Below are 17,812 nucleotides of genomic sequence, written 5' to 3'. Positions count from 1 at the left end.
TCCAGCTGTGCATGCTTAGGGTTTCTGAACTGGAAACATTAAACGTTAAACGTTATAAAGGGCTGGAGCTGGAGCAGTCCCTTACTTTCCATCACAGCTGCTGCAGCTGCCGCTGTCCGCGGTGCTGAACTGAATCGCAGCGGCGTGCAGGAGCTTGACTGGTGGACAGCGCCGGTTCTGAACCCGCTGCTGTCCGCGGTGCTGAACTGACCGCTGTCCATAGCGCTGAATTAGCCGCTGTCCGTGGTGCTGAACCGGAGCTCTCCATTCATATTGCTGTATACTGGTGGACAGCGCCAGTGCTGAAACTCGCTGCTGTCCGCGGTGCTGAATTCACGCCCTGCTGCTTTCCCCCCTCACCCTTCTCTCTACTTATCAGCTCCGTCTCTGACGCTGCTCTTTTCTTCTCCACCGAGTGTATGTGAGTGCATGTATGTGTGAGTTTGAGAGAGAGAGAGAGAGCAAGAGAAAGAGAGATAGAAAGAGAGAGAAAGAGAGAGAGTCTGCGCGAGTGTGAGTGTGTGTGTGTGTGCGTCTGCATGCACGCGTGTGTTGTGTGGGGAACCGAGCAGCAGCAGCAGCAGCAGCAGCAGCAGCAGCCGCGTCTCCGCCGTAGCTCAACTTCTCCTCACGTTACAAGGTGGAAAACGTAATGACTTTGGCTCGAGCGTCGCGTGCTTTCGCGGCCGGTGCGTCGGGGATCTTTAATCTGGCTTCTCAGATGGTTGGATATAAGACCTAATGGCGTTTCCTCGCGCACCTTGCAGCATTTGGAAGTTGATTGAAATTCCACTCATCGCCGCAGATGACTAGGTAATCAGCCGGCACCAGAGGGGGAAGTATAATCATTTCTGTGGGTTTTCTTTTTCTTTTTTTTTTCTTTTTTTTTTGGGGGGGTGGTCCTTTTTATTCTTTGTCTCTTTCCTCTTTCGTGCCTTTTTTTTGTTGTTGTTGTTGCACAGCTGCACGAGCGGATGAGCGGTCACTTAACTCAGATGACCGGGAAAGGATAAACATGTTGGCGTTCGACACATTTCTGCTCATCTCTGACATTTCTGGATATTTCGTCGCCTTCAAGTCGGCTTCAGAACATCGAGAGGCATCGAGGGGCATGATGATGAGAGATCCTTTGTAAACATCTAAAAAGAAAAGAAAAAAATTATTGAAGATGTATTGGGATGTATTGGTTCTCTGTTCTGTTCGACTGGAGTAAGCTGTTCTTTTCCCTTTTCGCCTTTTGTCACCTGCTGTTGAGAATCGGAGTTGGGATTGTTTTTCCTTTCGTTGTATTTTTCTTCCTTCCTTCGTTCATCGTCAACGAGGTGCTCGTTTAGGAGCTCGTTATCTTTTTTTTTCTACCTCTCATTTGCAAAAAAAGTGGAAGCAGACGTTTCATCACGGTGAGTTGTATTGCCTTTCTGTATTCTGTGATGTTTTTGTTGTTTTATAATGAAAAACGAAATATTTAAGAGAAGTTACCACCTCACATTTTGGCTTTTAACTGTTTAGTCACGTCTGAAAACCCATGCAAAGCAAAAATGCACCTATATAGCACCTATATATTCAGTTGATACACCTTAATTCACGATGCTTGGCCATCTCGTGCCTGATTCCTGGCAGCCTCACGAGTGAAGGAGCATTTGGAGCAGATCCCACAGCACTCCACTCAATGACTCAGAGATAAACGTAGACGTGGACGTGGCCTTTTCTTCCCACGTCTTTTTTTTTCCACGTTTTCTTTTTCTTTTTTCCACATGTCATTTTCTACTCCAAGCTGTCAGGAGTTTGCTGGAGTTCACGGCTCGACCATTACAGACCTGCTGTCGCTGCTCTCTGGTGTTGGAGATGAACTACACAGAGCGACGTGTTGCGCACTGGAGTCCAATTGCCCTCGAGCGTGAGGCGCCTTGCTTTAGTGTGATATCATGCTATCAGGGCTCTTCCAGCTGTTCCAGCTGTTGCAGCTGTTTTTCCTTTTGGTTTTTTTTTTGGTTTTTGTTTGTGGCTCAGCGTTTGTTTAAGGTCTCGCCCTCCGTGAAAGGGAGAATAAAAAAATACAGGCTGGATAATGCAAACACATATACACACACACATACACATTCTCTCGTTTCTCTACCTCTTTCTCTTCAAATCAGCACCAGACTGCCTCCTCTAAAAGCAGATGCAGATTCATTATATATATATATATATATATATATATATATATATATATATATATATATATATATATATATATATATATATACCACAACATACACCAACAGCTTTCTCATTTCTCATCTTGCAGCAGCACAATCACGATTAACACCGACTTTATTAGCCTAATATCTCGTCTTTTCACTGGAAAACACATATTTAGAACACCCCGAACTAAAGCAGAGAGCTGCTGTGTGTTTTTCAGAGCATTCTCAGAAAGAACAGAGGCTCTGACAGCCCACCCTCTGCACTCAGCACCCACACCAAGCTCAATCACTCTGATCAGAGGTGGGTAGAGGAGTCAAAAAGCCTCCTCCAGCAAAAGCCCCACATCAAGGAGACGATCGGATTTGGTTTGATTTTAGTTTGAAGATACAAAGAAGCTATCAAAACCAACCCTGGTGAAAATCTTAATAATCTATATAAATGCTTAAAATCCAAATTTAGTCCTCAATTACTGAAGACACATCCAGGATCTATATCATGGCTGGTTGATAAGACTAAAAAACACAAATCTTGATATGCAATAAAAGAAAAATGGCAATATACATTACTAAACATTAAAAATATGTATACAGTATAATGTATACATGTTAAAGTAAAATGTTAAAGTGCCAGTATTGCGGCCAAACATGCTAAATACAAACAAAAAGCTAATTAAACAGAAAAACTATTCAAAAACTCTAAAATAAAAAAATATTTTCTGGCAGCAGGGGTTACAGAAAACATTGGCAAAGAATCACAATGTTCAGTCACCCTTGCTTCCAAAAAATAATTTTTTCACAAACATCTGTCTGATTGTCAAGCAGAAATATACTGTTAAATTTACCGGAATTACATTAAAGAAAAAAAAAATATTACTTTCTCTACATTTAGATTAACTGAACATTTACATTATTTCACTGTTTTTTTTTACTACAATCTTCAAAAAAAAGCTTCAAAAAAGCTAGTACTCAATATATCAATTAATCGAAAAGAAATCGCTTAACAAATCAAACCTCTGAAGTCTTCTTTTAGCTAAATACAAACCCCAAACAAACCCCAAAGCATCATGGGAGCACTGCGACGTCATAAAACTTTAAACTTACTAAAAATATCAGCACTTCTCTGTTTTCAAATGGACAATGATTGTTAAGAAAGAAACAGTAGTTTCTTCCGGGCAGCAGGGGTGTCAGAAAATGACAACTATTTATTTCACTTTTTTACAGTAAAAAATATAATAAAAAATATATATAATATAATATATAATATAAACAGTTTGAGTAGCACACTTGAGTATTATAAAGTTATAAAGTTATATATATATATATATATATATATATATATATATATATATATATATATATATATATATATATATATATATATATATAGTAACATAAGACAACTAGACATTGGACTATGTTGTTTAGATGCTGCTAATCCAAATATATTTTCATTGACTTAAATCTTGCTTAAAAATAGTTTATTATATGTTATATATATATTTATGATATATTTTTCAGCCCTAATTTAGACTGTACACTGCAAACTTGAAAATAAAACACAGTGGATCAACACCAGCAGATGGCTAACATGTCTCTCTAAACCATCACTGATCATCAGTAAATTTGACTTAATTTCATTTGTAAATCAAGGGAGCAGAGTCTGGAGGAAGAGTGGAGAGACACACAGTTCAAGCTGCTTGAGGTCTAGTGTGAAGTTTCCACTCAATCAGTGATGGTTTGGAGAGACACGTCATCTGCTGGTGTTGATCCACTGTGTTTTATTATCAAGTCTAAAGTCAGTTAAACCAAGCACTTCATGCTTCTGATTGCATGGCCCATTTTAACAACAGACTCCACCCTAATCAATAAGGCAAACAAAATTATATAAAATACACAATATAACATGATTAGACATCATGCTAACGAAGCTGTGTGTTTGAAGGTACAACATGATCCTTCAGGTCTCACAAACTATAGGTAAATATATTTAAGGGTAGCACCCCAGTGATGAGTATTCTTGTACATATACAGTGTACATGTGGCAAAGTTGAACCTGTTGTTACTCACCCCTAAGTATCACTGGGTTCAAACTGTAATTATCTGGATTTGGTCCAGAGATCTAAACCATTCATGTCATTCATTCACCAGCTGTAGGTAAAATCTCCACTCTGCTCTCTTCTTCACCTACAACACCAGAACCAAACCCCAAAACTGATCAATTGATGCCTCTATAATCAATAAAGCAAATAAGAATGTCATAAAAGCTCTTTTATTATTTTATTACCTGTCTTCTTTCTCTTGATGTAGCTTTTCTTAATATATCTACAACTTATATCCTTATGCATATCAGTCTATTGCCTGAGTCAAAACATATAATCATCACATAAGCACATAAAGTCTCCCCTGGGCTGCAGGTCAAAACATCAGTAACAAAAAAAAAACAAATCAGCTGAAAAACTTCCATTCTTACATCACTTCCTGTTCTGGACATTTCCAGACAGCATTTAACATGTTCAGAAAACCTACAGAGTTCATCTTCAACCACATGTGCAAAGAAAAGAAATGAAAAAATAAATAATAAGGAGATTACAGATAAATAAAATATTCTCTGAAGGATTAATAGAGACAAAGAACAAAGGTAAGAACTAAGAGACATAGAAATAAGGAAATCCTTTATTATTTACAGTATAAGTTTAGGAGTTCTGAGTTATGGCTGGCTATGCTTACGAGAAATGATGATACATCATTCGATATGATTAAAACCTCAAAAACTTTAAATACAGTACCAGTCAAAAGTTTGGACACACTTTCTCATTCAGTGTTTGTCTTTATTTCTTCATTTAATTAATTTCCTACAGTGTAGATTAAAGACATAAAAACAATTAGGGCACACATGTAGAATTATGTCATAAACCATAAAAGAAAGGGTTTGTCCTCCCTGATCTAAAGCTGATGAACTGAGATGGTGATTTGACGTGATTTAATTGGGATGAGCTGGAGATTCACAGCGTTAAGAAAAAGCAGCAGCTATTCATCAGCACCTCCAGAAACTCCTTCCTTCAAGACGCTGAGAAAACTATTCCAGGTGACTCTCCCTCATGAAGACACTGAGATTAAAATCCAAAAACAAGAGTGTGCAGATCTGTCCTCAAAGATACATGTGTGGTGCTTAGAAGAATCTAAAGTATAAAACATATTCTGGTTTGTTTAACACTTTTTAATGTTTAGAGAATAATAATGCATATGTTCCTGTATAGCTTTATTTGCTAAGTGCGGACCACGCCTAAATGAAGTAGAGAAAGGAAGGAAAAAGGGGAGGGAACTCTGGGAGTTTTGGGCTGGAGTTCTGAACTGCGTGCTGAAGAAGCGTGCAGTTATACCCCCCCCCCCCCCCCCTTTTTATTTAATAGGAAGTGATAGAGAAGAAGAAGGGGGGTTGTTGGGGAGGAGGTGGGTTGCGAATTTTCATCACGAAAGGTAGTTAGTTAGGGCAGGTATTTATAGGGCAGCTGATTGATACGGGGTGGAGTTAGAACGTAGCGTTTGGGCGTGGTCCTTCTCCCCTAATAACTTTTGTTATTATATAACATCATATATGGTCTTTTTGACTGGTACTGCATAATTAAAGAGTACATATATAAAAAATGTATATAAGTAACATAATGTGTTTTTTTATATAATAAACAGAAGACAGTTTCAGAAATTTGGGTGAAATTTCAAAATGCACTTTATTATTATGACGTTTAAGAAGCAAAATAGGGTTGTCATGTTGCTCCTTTAATTACAATGTTTTTTTTTTTTACAAAATTGTGCAAACACAATTTTTACAAGAGTGCACTCTACAGTTGTGTACTCAAACTGAACGAGAATTCTTCGGTGATCAATATGCTTCTAATAAATAAAGCGTCATCCACCGATATTATCCTAAAGGGTCTGTTAACTAGGCATCGTTCCATAGAAACATTTTTGGCACCTTTATTTATACACTGTGCTTGAGTATTGTCTGTCTATCATTAATATCTTGTTTGTTTTGCAATTGATTTCTCGGATAAAACACTAATGAACAGGACAGCCACGGCGAAGGATGGGCCCTCTCTTCCCTGCTGCCTGCATCGTGCTGCTGGCCGTGAACGCCGCTGTGCTGCAGGCCGAGGACTACCCCGCGGACGAGGCCGAGGCCGAGCGGGGGACCACCAACGACATACTCTTCGATGATTACAGGGGCAAAGGCTGCGTGGATGACAGCGGCTTCGTCTACAAGCTCGGCGAGCGCTTCTTCCCCGGCCACTCGAACTGCCCGTGCGTGTGCACGGAGGACGGGCCGGTGTGCGAGCAGCCCGAGTGCCCCAAAATACACCCCAAGTGCACCAAGGTGGAGCACAATGGCTGCTGCCCGGAGTGCAAGGAGGTCAAGAACTTTTGTGAATACAGAGGGAAGACGTACAAAATCCTGGAGGAGTTCAAGGTAAGAAGCTTTCTGTGATTTAATGATGATCTTGCCAGTGATGAATGAACACCACACCAATGGAATTTAATCATAAGATACTGTAACTTTAGTCACTAATTAATGAGCATTGTTTGAGTTAGTGAACTTAAGAAACTCAAAAAAAATATTTTACTGCACCTCGGTTTGGTCAACAATACGTGTGTGTTTGAGGTTTAACTCAATAAGTATTTTAGCTCCAGCAAAAATAGATTAAATAATATATTTAGTCTGTGGCTCCTCCCCTTTAATTTGTTCACTATTTATTCCCACCTGTGGGATATACCCAGGTGACTAGTGCGTATGTCTGTTTAGAAAGCTAGTTAGCTTACCGGTTAAACATTGGTGTTTAGCCAATGAAACATCTGGATGAAACATCTGGTCCGAGGGGTTTGTTGAACTATAATGAACGATAATAATAAGTTTCTGCCTGTTCTTTGGCTCCCTTCTCCCTTCTCCATCTCCTTATAAGGGCGTTTTCCCCGGCCGTGTCCCAATTCGCTAGCCGGGGCAGCAATAGTGTCTTGAACCGCGCCCCTGACAACACAGGTTCGATCTTGCGTAAGGAGCGGCGTGTTTATTTATTTATTTTTTGTTCCTTTCTTCTTTGGTTTACCTGCTTTGAGATCAACTGTTCTGCAATTGAGTTCAACAACCCTCTAGGCTGGAGAGCTACTAGTCTGAAGCACTCCATCCCATGATGCTTTTTTTTGTGGCCTGCCAAGCAATGAATTGGAAAATATCTTACCCACAGCCAAACTTAACTGCCGACCCCGGAGCTAGATAATAGCTGCCTGTCCATTTTTCGCTATTTGGCAAACTTGCATCATAAATAAAAGTTTAGTCCAGGTGTGTGTATTTACTTTACTAAATACTGTAGCTCATTATTTGTTGCAGATTTTGGATGAGTTTTTGATGAGTTTTGAACTTCTTTGAACTTCTTTGAACGTTTTTGATCTCCTCTCACATTCAATGTGCAACAGTTAGACCGTAGGGCCACCCAGGAGCTTGAAAGATGTGTTACAAGACCACTTCTCCCAGGACATGTGCATCAGAGTGGTGTAGCTGTCTTACTTCCTGCTTGTCAAAAGAGTCAGGGTCTAAATACCATAAACTCCTCCGCAGTCCTATACTGTCAGGAGTTTTAGAAAGGGAAATCATCCTCATCCATGTGGTACTGAACAATGTTGCATACCGTGCCTTCAAAAATCATTTTAAAGTCACTCCAGTGTGACAAGTGTTACCCATCATGGATAAATAGGTAAAACAGAGTCTTTCACAATGAAAAATAAAATAAATTTCACACAGAACATTTTGTTGTTGTCAACCCCTTACTTACAGGTGAGGGTAGTTTAGTTTAGTTTAGCGCCTCAAAAGGTAGTGGATTGTAGAAAGAAAAAAAAGGATGGCAACTGCAGTAGCACATCCAGTGCAAGTGATTTTATTGGTGAAAGGTGCAAACAAATAAAAAAGCCAAAATAGCATATATTTACCAAAAAAAAAAGAAAGAAAGAAAGAAAAAAAACAAGGAAACAACATTTTCCTTAAGTTTGTAACATTGGTTTGTACCTTAACCAGACCTTAACCAGACCTTAACCAGACCTTAACCAGACCTTAACCAGACCTTAACCAGACCTTAACCAGACCTTAACCAGACCTTAACCAGACCTTAACCAGACCTTAACCAGACCTTAACCAGACCTTAACCAGACCTTAACAAACATGAAAATGAGGCTTGAAATAGGCCACCACTGGTCTACCCAACCCAGCCAAAACTAAAGTATTTTTCCTCTGCAGGGGAATACAATTCTAAACAAACAAACAATAAATCAAATAAACACAGAATGGAGCAACAAAATATTCTAAATAGTCATTATTCATACCATAGGCAACAATCTCATACAATGAACATGAACGTAAGAAAAGAAAAGAACAATTAAAATCTTTTAAACCCCAAACAACCCCCTCAAAATGGTATGGCCCAAAACAGGGCCCACTGAGCATGCCTCAATTTTGCTCAGGCAGTATATAAGGACAGCTAGGACTGAGGGTGGGCCCTTTGCCAGACCAGGAAGAGAGTGGAGCACAGGTGAGTGTATGTGAATGTAAATATTGTACTGACATCTATTTAAACAGAAATGTATATCCCATTAGCATACTTCAACTGTAAAATGTGAGAAATGTTCCAAACTAGCAAAATGTTTAACTTTTAAAAGGGAAATTAATATTAAATTAAAAAAAAAAAAGCTGAGTAAATGTGTACGCACTGTAAAAAGTAGAGTAGGGAAAGAACAGGACTGAAAACCTATTTGTTTGTTCTTTCACAACTTACACCATATTTAATAAATTGATAAAATATATACAGTGTATATACAGTATGTCTGAGACTCAACTCAATGTGTAATGTTGACCAAACTGAGAAAAAAAAAACAGAGAAAAAATCCTTAGACTAAGCCAAGTTGAATAATAATTATAGTATCTAAGGAAATAATAACAGTATAGATCAAACTAAATGAACATTGGGGGGTGTTCATTCAATACCAAGCATGAATTCAGCACTGGGATTATGTGTGCTTGTTGCTATTGAATCAATTATACCAGCAAAAACATTTAAGTGTTGTTATTGAAAGGCGCAATCAATGAAAATTGCTTTATTGATTGGTAGATGTCAGTTGAACAGTTATTTGTGTTTGGGTGATCCATAAGTACTTCTGTTTTAAACCCTTTACTCTATTAGGGGTGTCCAAATTTTTTTTGTTGGGGGCCAGAGGGAGAAATATATTTGAAGTCACGGGCCACAGACTCTGTAATAAAACAAATAATGAAATATACCACTTTAAATAATACTTTTTCCTTATTTCTTTTATTTACACACCATTTTACTTGACTTACTATCTTTATCTTTGACAGTGTTGTGTAAACTAGGATTTTTCAAATTGATTTTTAATTTTATGATGTCTCTTAATATTAAACTCCTTAATTACAGCAACTTTTAGACTCTTTGGCCTGTTTTTTTCTGCGCCACAACTGCGCACTCTCTCCGCTTTTAGACTCTTTGGCCAGTTTTTCTGCGCCACAACTGCGCACTCTCTCCGCTTTTAGACTCTTTGGCCTGTTTTTCTGCGCTACAACTGCGCACTCTCTCTGCTTTTAGAATCTTTGGCCCGTTTTTTCTGCGCCACAACTGCGCACCCTCTCCGCTTTTAGACTCTTTGGTCTGTTTTTCTACGCTACAACTGAGCACTCTCTCCGCTTTTAGACTCTTTGGTCTGTTTGTCTGCGCTACAACTGCGCACTCTCTCCGCTTTTAGACTCTTTGGTCTGTTTTTCTGCGCTACAACTGAGCACTCTCTCAGCTTTTAGACTCTTTGACCAGTTTTTCTGCGCTACAACTGAGCACTCTCTCTGCTTTTAGACTCTTTGGCCTGAATCTCACATTATAAAAACCTGCTTAACAGCGGGCCAACTTTCATTTTATTTCTAAAATACCTCGTAGTTTGGACACCCCTGCTCTGTACTGTATATGACCCTTCTTTACTACTAGTTTAGTCCCTTCAGCTAAAAAAAAAAGTATTTTTTGAGCTGAATCAGGTGTGTTCTGGCATTTTCACACCAGCACTATTTGGTCCGGTTAAAACAAACTCTGTCTGTTTGTAACTTTAGTGCGGTTTAATTAAGTAGGTCTGAAAACAGTAATCGCACTCGGGTGCGGATCAAAAGAACCGGACCAAGACCAGCTAGAGGAGGTGGCCCCAAACGAACTCTGGATCAGTTTGTTTGTGGTGAGAACATGATCTGGTCTCGGTCTGACCCAGCTATTAGATATAGTCCATTTATTTGAGCTAAACTGCTGATAAAGCGCAGTTTAAACTGATATATTAGCCATATAACACTAATTATTACCACAGCTAAACAAACGCTGTGTCCATGCACACTCTGCCTGTGCTGCGTTCACTGCTCACAGCTGCTGGACTTTCAAGGTGATACTGCTCCACAAACCGGCAACAGCAGAGTTTTCCGATACACATGCTACAAAACAATCATCATTACTTACTGTCTCAGAAAAAATAAACATCTATCTGCCTGCATACAAGCATACAATCACAATACAGTAAAATACATACAATAGAATTTAGAGTTTATAACGTCGGATAAAGCCAATAAAGCTAATTGTAGCCTTTTCAGAAATTAAAAACCTAATTAATAGTTTAGGTTAATAGTGAAAGCTCATAATTAGGTTCAATACAAAGGTCACAAAAACCCGCTTAAAAGGTCCAGCCCAGCAGATTAAAATGGTATGAATAGGAAAGCATGGAGTCTGTGGTGTGGAGCTTGAGCACAGACCACATGGGAAAAGCATAGCAGGGATAAAGGAGCTCCTACAGAGTCTGTACAAGTTTGCTCCTGCAAACTGTGCTCACTGAGACTCAGGAGGAGTGTATGAAACATGGATAGAGATCTTTTAATGCTGTTGAGGTAACTGAGCAGTTTCTATGCTAATAGAATAGAATTTAAAACAAAGGAATAACATTTTATTGCAGTATTGAGTAAAAACTGCCCCTATACTTTAGAGCAGCGATTCTCAACTGGTGGGTTGGGACCCAAAAGTGGATCACATGGACAGCTTGAAAAAAATATATACATTTAAAATAAATAAGTAAAAAAAGATTAATGCTTGTCTGATTTTGTACTTATTTTTTTATATTGGGGGACAAAAGAGACAGCGTTTCTTTCTAATGTACTCTGAATTCAGAGATATGCAGAAAAGTAAAATATCTAATTTTGTGGCCTTTTTTATTTTGTGCAGATTTGATATTTAATTTTACTATAGTCACTTTTTATACATATGTTCCTCCTCATCTTCTTAAAAAATGCTTTTACATTTAATTTGCATGCATATTGTATGTTTAGCATATTGTATGTTTAAAATATTTATTCAAAAATAGATACTTAAAGTTGCTACAAATATCTTTTTTTAGGGTCTTTCTGAGTTGGAAATCTGAATTTATGGGCTGTTCCAGATAAAATGACCTTTCCTTGGAAAATTTACATTTCCTTGGAACTTGCAAAATCCAGGTTTAAATGGAATACAACATCAATTCATTACAAGTTAATACTTTATAACATTAAAAGTAGTTCTTCTTTGCTCATCTGCTTTACTTTTATGACCAAACTAGAAACTATATATACTATATAAACCCACTGCAGTATCACAATTATGACAATACGCTAGACTAAATGTGAAACTGGAGTAATATTCAGTACACAGACACGAACGTCTCAATTTCTTTAGAGCTATCTGTCAAAGCAAGCAGCAGCTCAGCAGCTCTATCTATGTCCGTGTCACATGAAACAATTCACCTGACAACGCAATCTGTTTGATTCCTGAGTGCATCAGTGAGCATTCTTCTCCTGCTTTAAATTTAGGTTATTCATATTGAACTCAGAGAGATGGCAAGCCAATCAATCATACAGGCGGAGCGCAAAGAAAAAAAAAACACAACTCAGCCCATCGAAAGAGACTTGTCAAGCTCAAACAGATACATCAGCATTCAGCATGTCTGCTTTTAGAGCTGTTTCCCGACCTGCTGCAAACTCTTCAGAGGTTCCAGTTCATTCATTAACGCTTCATGCAAAGATTGGCAAAAAAAAAAAGCTGCACAGCCCGAGGCAATATTCTTCATTGCTGACTAACTCAAATGCCTGGTTTGATAAACATCAGCTGGAGTTGGAGATAACTCTTACTTAGGCTATGCTCACACTGCAGGTAAAGTGGCTTAAACTTTTTAAAAATTTCTCACCAAACTTTAGTAGTGATACTGTAAATGTTGCTTTAAAAAGAGGAATGGTGTTCTGAGTGGTCACACTGACTAAGGCGCTGCCACTGTGATCGGGAGATCGCTGGTTCGAATCCTGGTCATGCAGCTTGCCATACGTTGGCAGAGCCCTAAGAGGGCTCCAAAGGGTGATGTCGATCAGCACGAGGCATCTGTGAGCTGGTGTATTGAAAGCAAATGAGCTGTGATGCTATTCAGCAATGCTGCATCAGCAGCAATTCAAAAAGAGGCAGAGTCTGACTTCACATGTATCGGAGGAGGCATGTGCTAGTCTTCACCCTCCTTGTGTTGTGGCATCACTAGTGATGGAGAATTACAGCTGAGCAGCAGATGAATGAGTGGAAAGATTGACCTAGATAAATTGGGGGAAAAAATGGGGAAAAAAAATGTTAAAATTTGAATCGAGACATCAGTCCAAATATTTTATGTCTGTTACCTTGCTATTATAGCTTGCTGCTGTCGTCCAATTGTGCCTCTTACTCAACAAATGCTGAGTGTGTCTTAAAAGTCATACATTATACAGTGTATATTTTTGGCCATTCATACTGCATATATTCACACAGAAAACACATCTGTCACATATGACAAAAAAGATCAGATTTGAGCCACTTTTACCAGATGTGTGAATGTAACCTTAGGGTCCTATCTTATGCAGTGCTTTTGCTTGTGAATATATCTACACCAATGGGCATGGTGGTGTAAAAATGAAGTGTGTTCAGGTAAATTGGAAAACATAGGTGCGTCACTGATTCAATACAACGTAGATAGACGTTAACCGTCAGACATTAAATTGGTAACACTTTACTTAGATGGTCCATTTTATGCCCTTATTGATGCTCAAGTGACATTCAACTAACACTGAATTGAATGTCCATTAAATTTAACTTAACCCTATGTTGAATGTAAATGATTCAAAATAGAACCTAACCCTACACCTAACCCTAACCTTAACCCTTAATCAACCCTAACATCTAACCCTACACCTAACCCTAACCGTAACCCTAACATCTAACCCAACGCATAATCACCCCTGCTTATTACACACACATGGACACACAGCAGTGCACAAACCCAAAGCGTGTGTTTGTTTGCAGCTATGAAAAAACTTATATATCAACAATAAACAGAATGAATGATTGTAAACGAGCAGGTCAGTTTCCTCTGCTGAGAAGCATTGGACACATCCAGGTAGCTGCGCCCCTGAAATAGCAATCCACCAAAGTCAGAGTGCATTTAGCTCTTAAAGGGAATGGCAAGGGACACGCCAATAGGGCCAAAAGTTTGCTAGTTACATTTTTATGATGTCACACCTGAGCTGATTTAATCCAGTTAAACATCTGGATAATATATTTACACAATATACTATTATCATTTGCAAGCTAAAGACTTTAAAGAGTGTAACACACCTTCTTTGACACTTATTTAAAAATGTTTTATTGCAAATGCATCCAAAGTATACCACACTTTATATTAAATACATTATCATTATTACAGCATTACTACTGATCTCAGTTGATGACTTCGCATTATGCAGCATTTTGAGCATTTTGAGCATCCAAACTGCATGAAAACAGGTCATTTAAAGAGACAGAAATACAGGTAGATAGAAGTGATAATAAAACATATAATGCTACTGTTTATGTGCAGTCCAGTTATCTTTAGTTTGACAATTCCTACTTGGACCTCAGAAATTCCAACATCCGAGTACAACTGGAATGCAGCATAAATTCACACACAGCACTTTCTTACATAAAACTTCCTCTCTCTAAACACATTTCAGTAGAGCTGTGAAAACAACATCCTCTGAGAGCTGCTAAAGAGAAGCCCAGACTCACGCTAGTGACAATAACTGCTCACCTCCCTCTAATCCATCAGGTAAATCGCCACTTTAAGGCCCCAAATGTGATTCTTTGGCCCTGAAGCACAGATATGTTCTCTGTTCTCCCAATGACCAGTCATGCATTTGAATAGTAGTGATGTAGTTGTGTCTGTGTGAAAGGTAATAAACTGCTTATAAGTTTCTACAAGAATTATTAAAGGGTGGGTCATGTTGTAAATGGACATGTATCCGCCAGCAGTTTAAGAACACAATATAGTATACTGTTGTATTGTATTATGTCATGGCTGGTGCGTTTATGGCTAGTGCACAGAGTGTAGCTTGGGGCTAATAAATTTCCTGTTGGACTGTGGGTTGATTTGTTTAATCACCACCAATAAATCAGATTAAACCACACTGTGATGTTCTGGAGTGTGAAATATGGTGTTTTTATTAAGTGGAAGACTTTGTTAAACTGAAACATTATGGGACCTATCAACACCCTGCACAAGGTGCATTGTGATTCTATTTGCTATGTTACACCCTGTCAATAGTCTACTTCCACTACTTTCGCACTACAGATCACTAAAATAGAGCCCAACATGGGTTTGGGGGTCATTGCATCTTTCATAATTCAACCTAACCAAAGTAAATTAAGTTTTTCTATTCTTGGGCGTCTTTAAAATATCACAAGACTGTATTTTCAGGCAGTCCTGAATCAAGACACACATCAGTATACATCAGTATCAGTATAGTATTACCTTGCACTACTAGTATCATGACGCTTTGGGGTCCTATATTGGCGATCTTTAGGCAAAGCATCAACTGTGCACTATGCAGCTTGATTTGGCATTTATTACTAATTCTCTTCATTATTCATTATTGGTGTGTTTTGGGCATAACGTGTAATAAACCAATCAGTGTGTCACTTTCCACTCCCTTTAAGAGCCATGTGGCAGATTGCTATTTTAACGGTGCAGCTACGTGGACAAACAGTATCTTAACCTCCACGTTCATGCTGTGAAGGTTTGCAAGCAGGTAATTTGTGGAAGCAGCAGTTGGTCAACCAATAAATGTCTGACTGCTGACGTCTGTTTTCAGTCAATGGCACACCTTTGTTTTTTGTTGCCAAGATAGCAATATGCCATGAATTTGTGTAGATATATTCGCAAGTACTGTTACTATTTAAACAATGCAGGGTTTAATGCTTGCAGACCCTGCGTCCATTACAATGGACATCGTACATGTTTTTTTTTTCTATGTTCTGTGTTACATAACAGTAATCCCTCCAATGTGATTGGCTGAGAGGCATTTTGTGAGTGACATTATTAGCCAATAATGCACTGTAACCGAAGCTCTCCATGTATTGCTCCGCCACATACAGGTAACCTAGCAACGATGCAGCGCTTACAAACCAAATACAAACCAAATGCGGTATGATTATACACCACTGGGAGCCACTGGATCCCATAGAGGCACAATAAGGAAACGGCATGTCTCCATTGGGCGGCGCAGGCGAACAAGCGGTCCCACAAATAAATAAGCCCAGCGATTTGAAAATACACATTATTACACACATTATCAGCCACCAATATCAGGTTAAGAGATGTTACTATTAAAATAAAAGCTTACGTTTTTATATTTTCCAGTTAATATAGGGTATTTTAGGCCTTTTTCTGTCCTCTTTAACTCTTTAATTTAATACTATGGTATAATCGCAATAATACCCTTGAGGCACTCCATCTCGTGCATTAATGCTTAATTGAGACCTGATGTCCATCAAAATAGACCAATAACCAGCCAAGAAAAAAGAAGCTTACAACCCAATGAAACAGCAGCTTAGCCATGCCCATATATATATATATATAATTTAGTTCTAAATGGGTAAAAGTAGCAATGAGCACTGTGACATGTCTTGCTCAGAATGTAAGATATCTGTAACAATATCTTGTTTGAGCCATTAATGCTCTAAGGAGATAAAAGCACTGGCCTTGCTTTTGATTATGATACATAAACTAAAATCACTCCATCTAGTCCAGGTGATACTGGAGCTGTACTGATCTCTTACAGTACATTTCTAAACAGCTGTGTTGAATTTAATCTTTTAAACCACCCACATTAGGAAGAACTGGTCCACCTTTACAGGCTTTAGATTATCAGAGTTATATAAGGTAAAGATTACTTAAGTCTTTTCAAAGCTATTACACTATGCATTGTGAAGGCAGCTGATGCTACACTTTTCTGATGGCCTTCACGTCCCCACTTTATATCCGCACAGCTATAATTGAACATTCATATGCCTTTTCATCAAAGCCAGCCTCTTCACTCTCCATACACTGTCTGATATCTGCAAGGACAGCTAAAGTAAATAAGCCATGAATATGCATTTGGACCGTGCTGCTCTTTACTGCTATATGCGTATCACTCAGATTGCTTTCTGTATCATCAGATCTAGTCTGACTTCAATACATCATCAAGTCTTACATGTAAATATAAACAACCTTCGACCTGAAAATAAACTGAATTCTGGGTTTTTAACATTTCTGAATAGAAATCCATTACATCAGCAAATCTGTGGAACAATCTGATATAGAAATAAAGGTGTCTTAAGATGGCCAAAGCTATCAGAATCATACTAATATCTGCGTCAATCAACTAAACATATTAATTTTGATTATTCACTCAATTAATTGTGAATAATATATATATATATATATTTATATGTGTGTGTATATATGTGTATATATGTGTATATATGTGTTTATATGTGTGTATATTTGTGTATATATATATATATATATATATATATATATATTCCCCTTTAAGACTAAGCTTTTAATGATTGGTATTTAAATGTAAATAAAATAATCTGCATTAGATCGCATAATAATGATACAATTAAAATATATATATATATATTTTTTTTTTTAAATGGTGGTTTTCCCCTGTATTTTGGGGAGGGAGTAAGTCGTGTAATAATTGGGTATAATAGTGTTACATTGTGGTTAAGACCTAGAGGAATAGAGCTCTTTTAGAGAAAGATATTTTAGATATATTAATACTAATGCTGTTTAGGCCTGTTCATAAAATCATACAATCGCATAATCGTATAATTTTTTTGCCATGCCCTCAATATTGCCCATTGAGTTTACTGTGTGTATTTTAGCAAATACTGTAAATTGATTTAGCCAGTCATGCTGTTCTGTTCTCTCGTCTGCTGTGAATTTAGTTATTTAGTTTTTTTTTTTTAATTTCTACAGAAATATTAGAAAAGTATCAGCAGAAGTGTACATGAAAATTTAATTGGTCAAACATTTCCTTATTAAGATGTTTCTAATTGAAATGTTTCAATAATTGTACATGAAATTGACATGCCATTATACAAGGCTACAACCTCACCTAAGGCATGGACCTAATGCCTCATGCATCGTGCACGCCATGCACTTTACTACAGTGACTTTAACAGGCCTTAGAAATGCCAAGCTAATATATC

General features: G+C 38.0%; 1 protein-coding gene across 1 annotated transcript in view; it reads left to right on the top strand.

Moving 5' to 3' along the window:
- The first annotated feature begins 337 nt into the window (after positions 1–337).
- The window catches only part of vwc2l (von Willebrand factor C domain containing 2 like), a 60,845-nt gene continuing 43,370 nt past the window's right edge, over positions 338–17,812 (top strand). The window contains exons 1-2 of the mRNA XM_007253249.4: positions 338–1,400; positions 6,251–6,648. Coding sequence (XP_007253311.1) covers positions 6,268–6,648 — 381 coding nt within the window. The 5' untranslated portion in view covers positions 338–1,400; positions 6,251–6,267. The remainder of the gene's footprint in view (positions 1,401–6,250; positions 6,649–17,812) is intronic.

Source organism: Astyanax mexicanus, chromosome 11, assembly GCF_023375975.1.
Source record: "Astyanax mexicanus isolate ESR-SI-001 chromosome 11, AstMex3_surface, whole genome shotgun sequence".
NCBI lineage: Eukaryota > Metazoa > Chordata > Actinopteri > Characiformes > Acestrorhamphidae > Astyanax > Astyanax mexicanus.
This window is presented reverse-complemented; position numbering and strand designations above follow the sequence as displayed.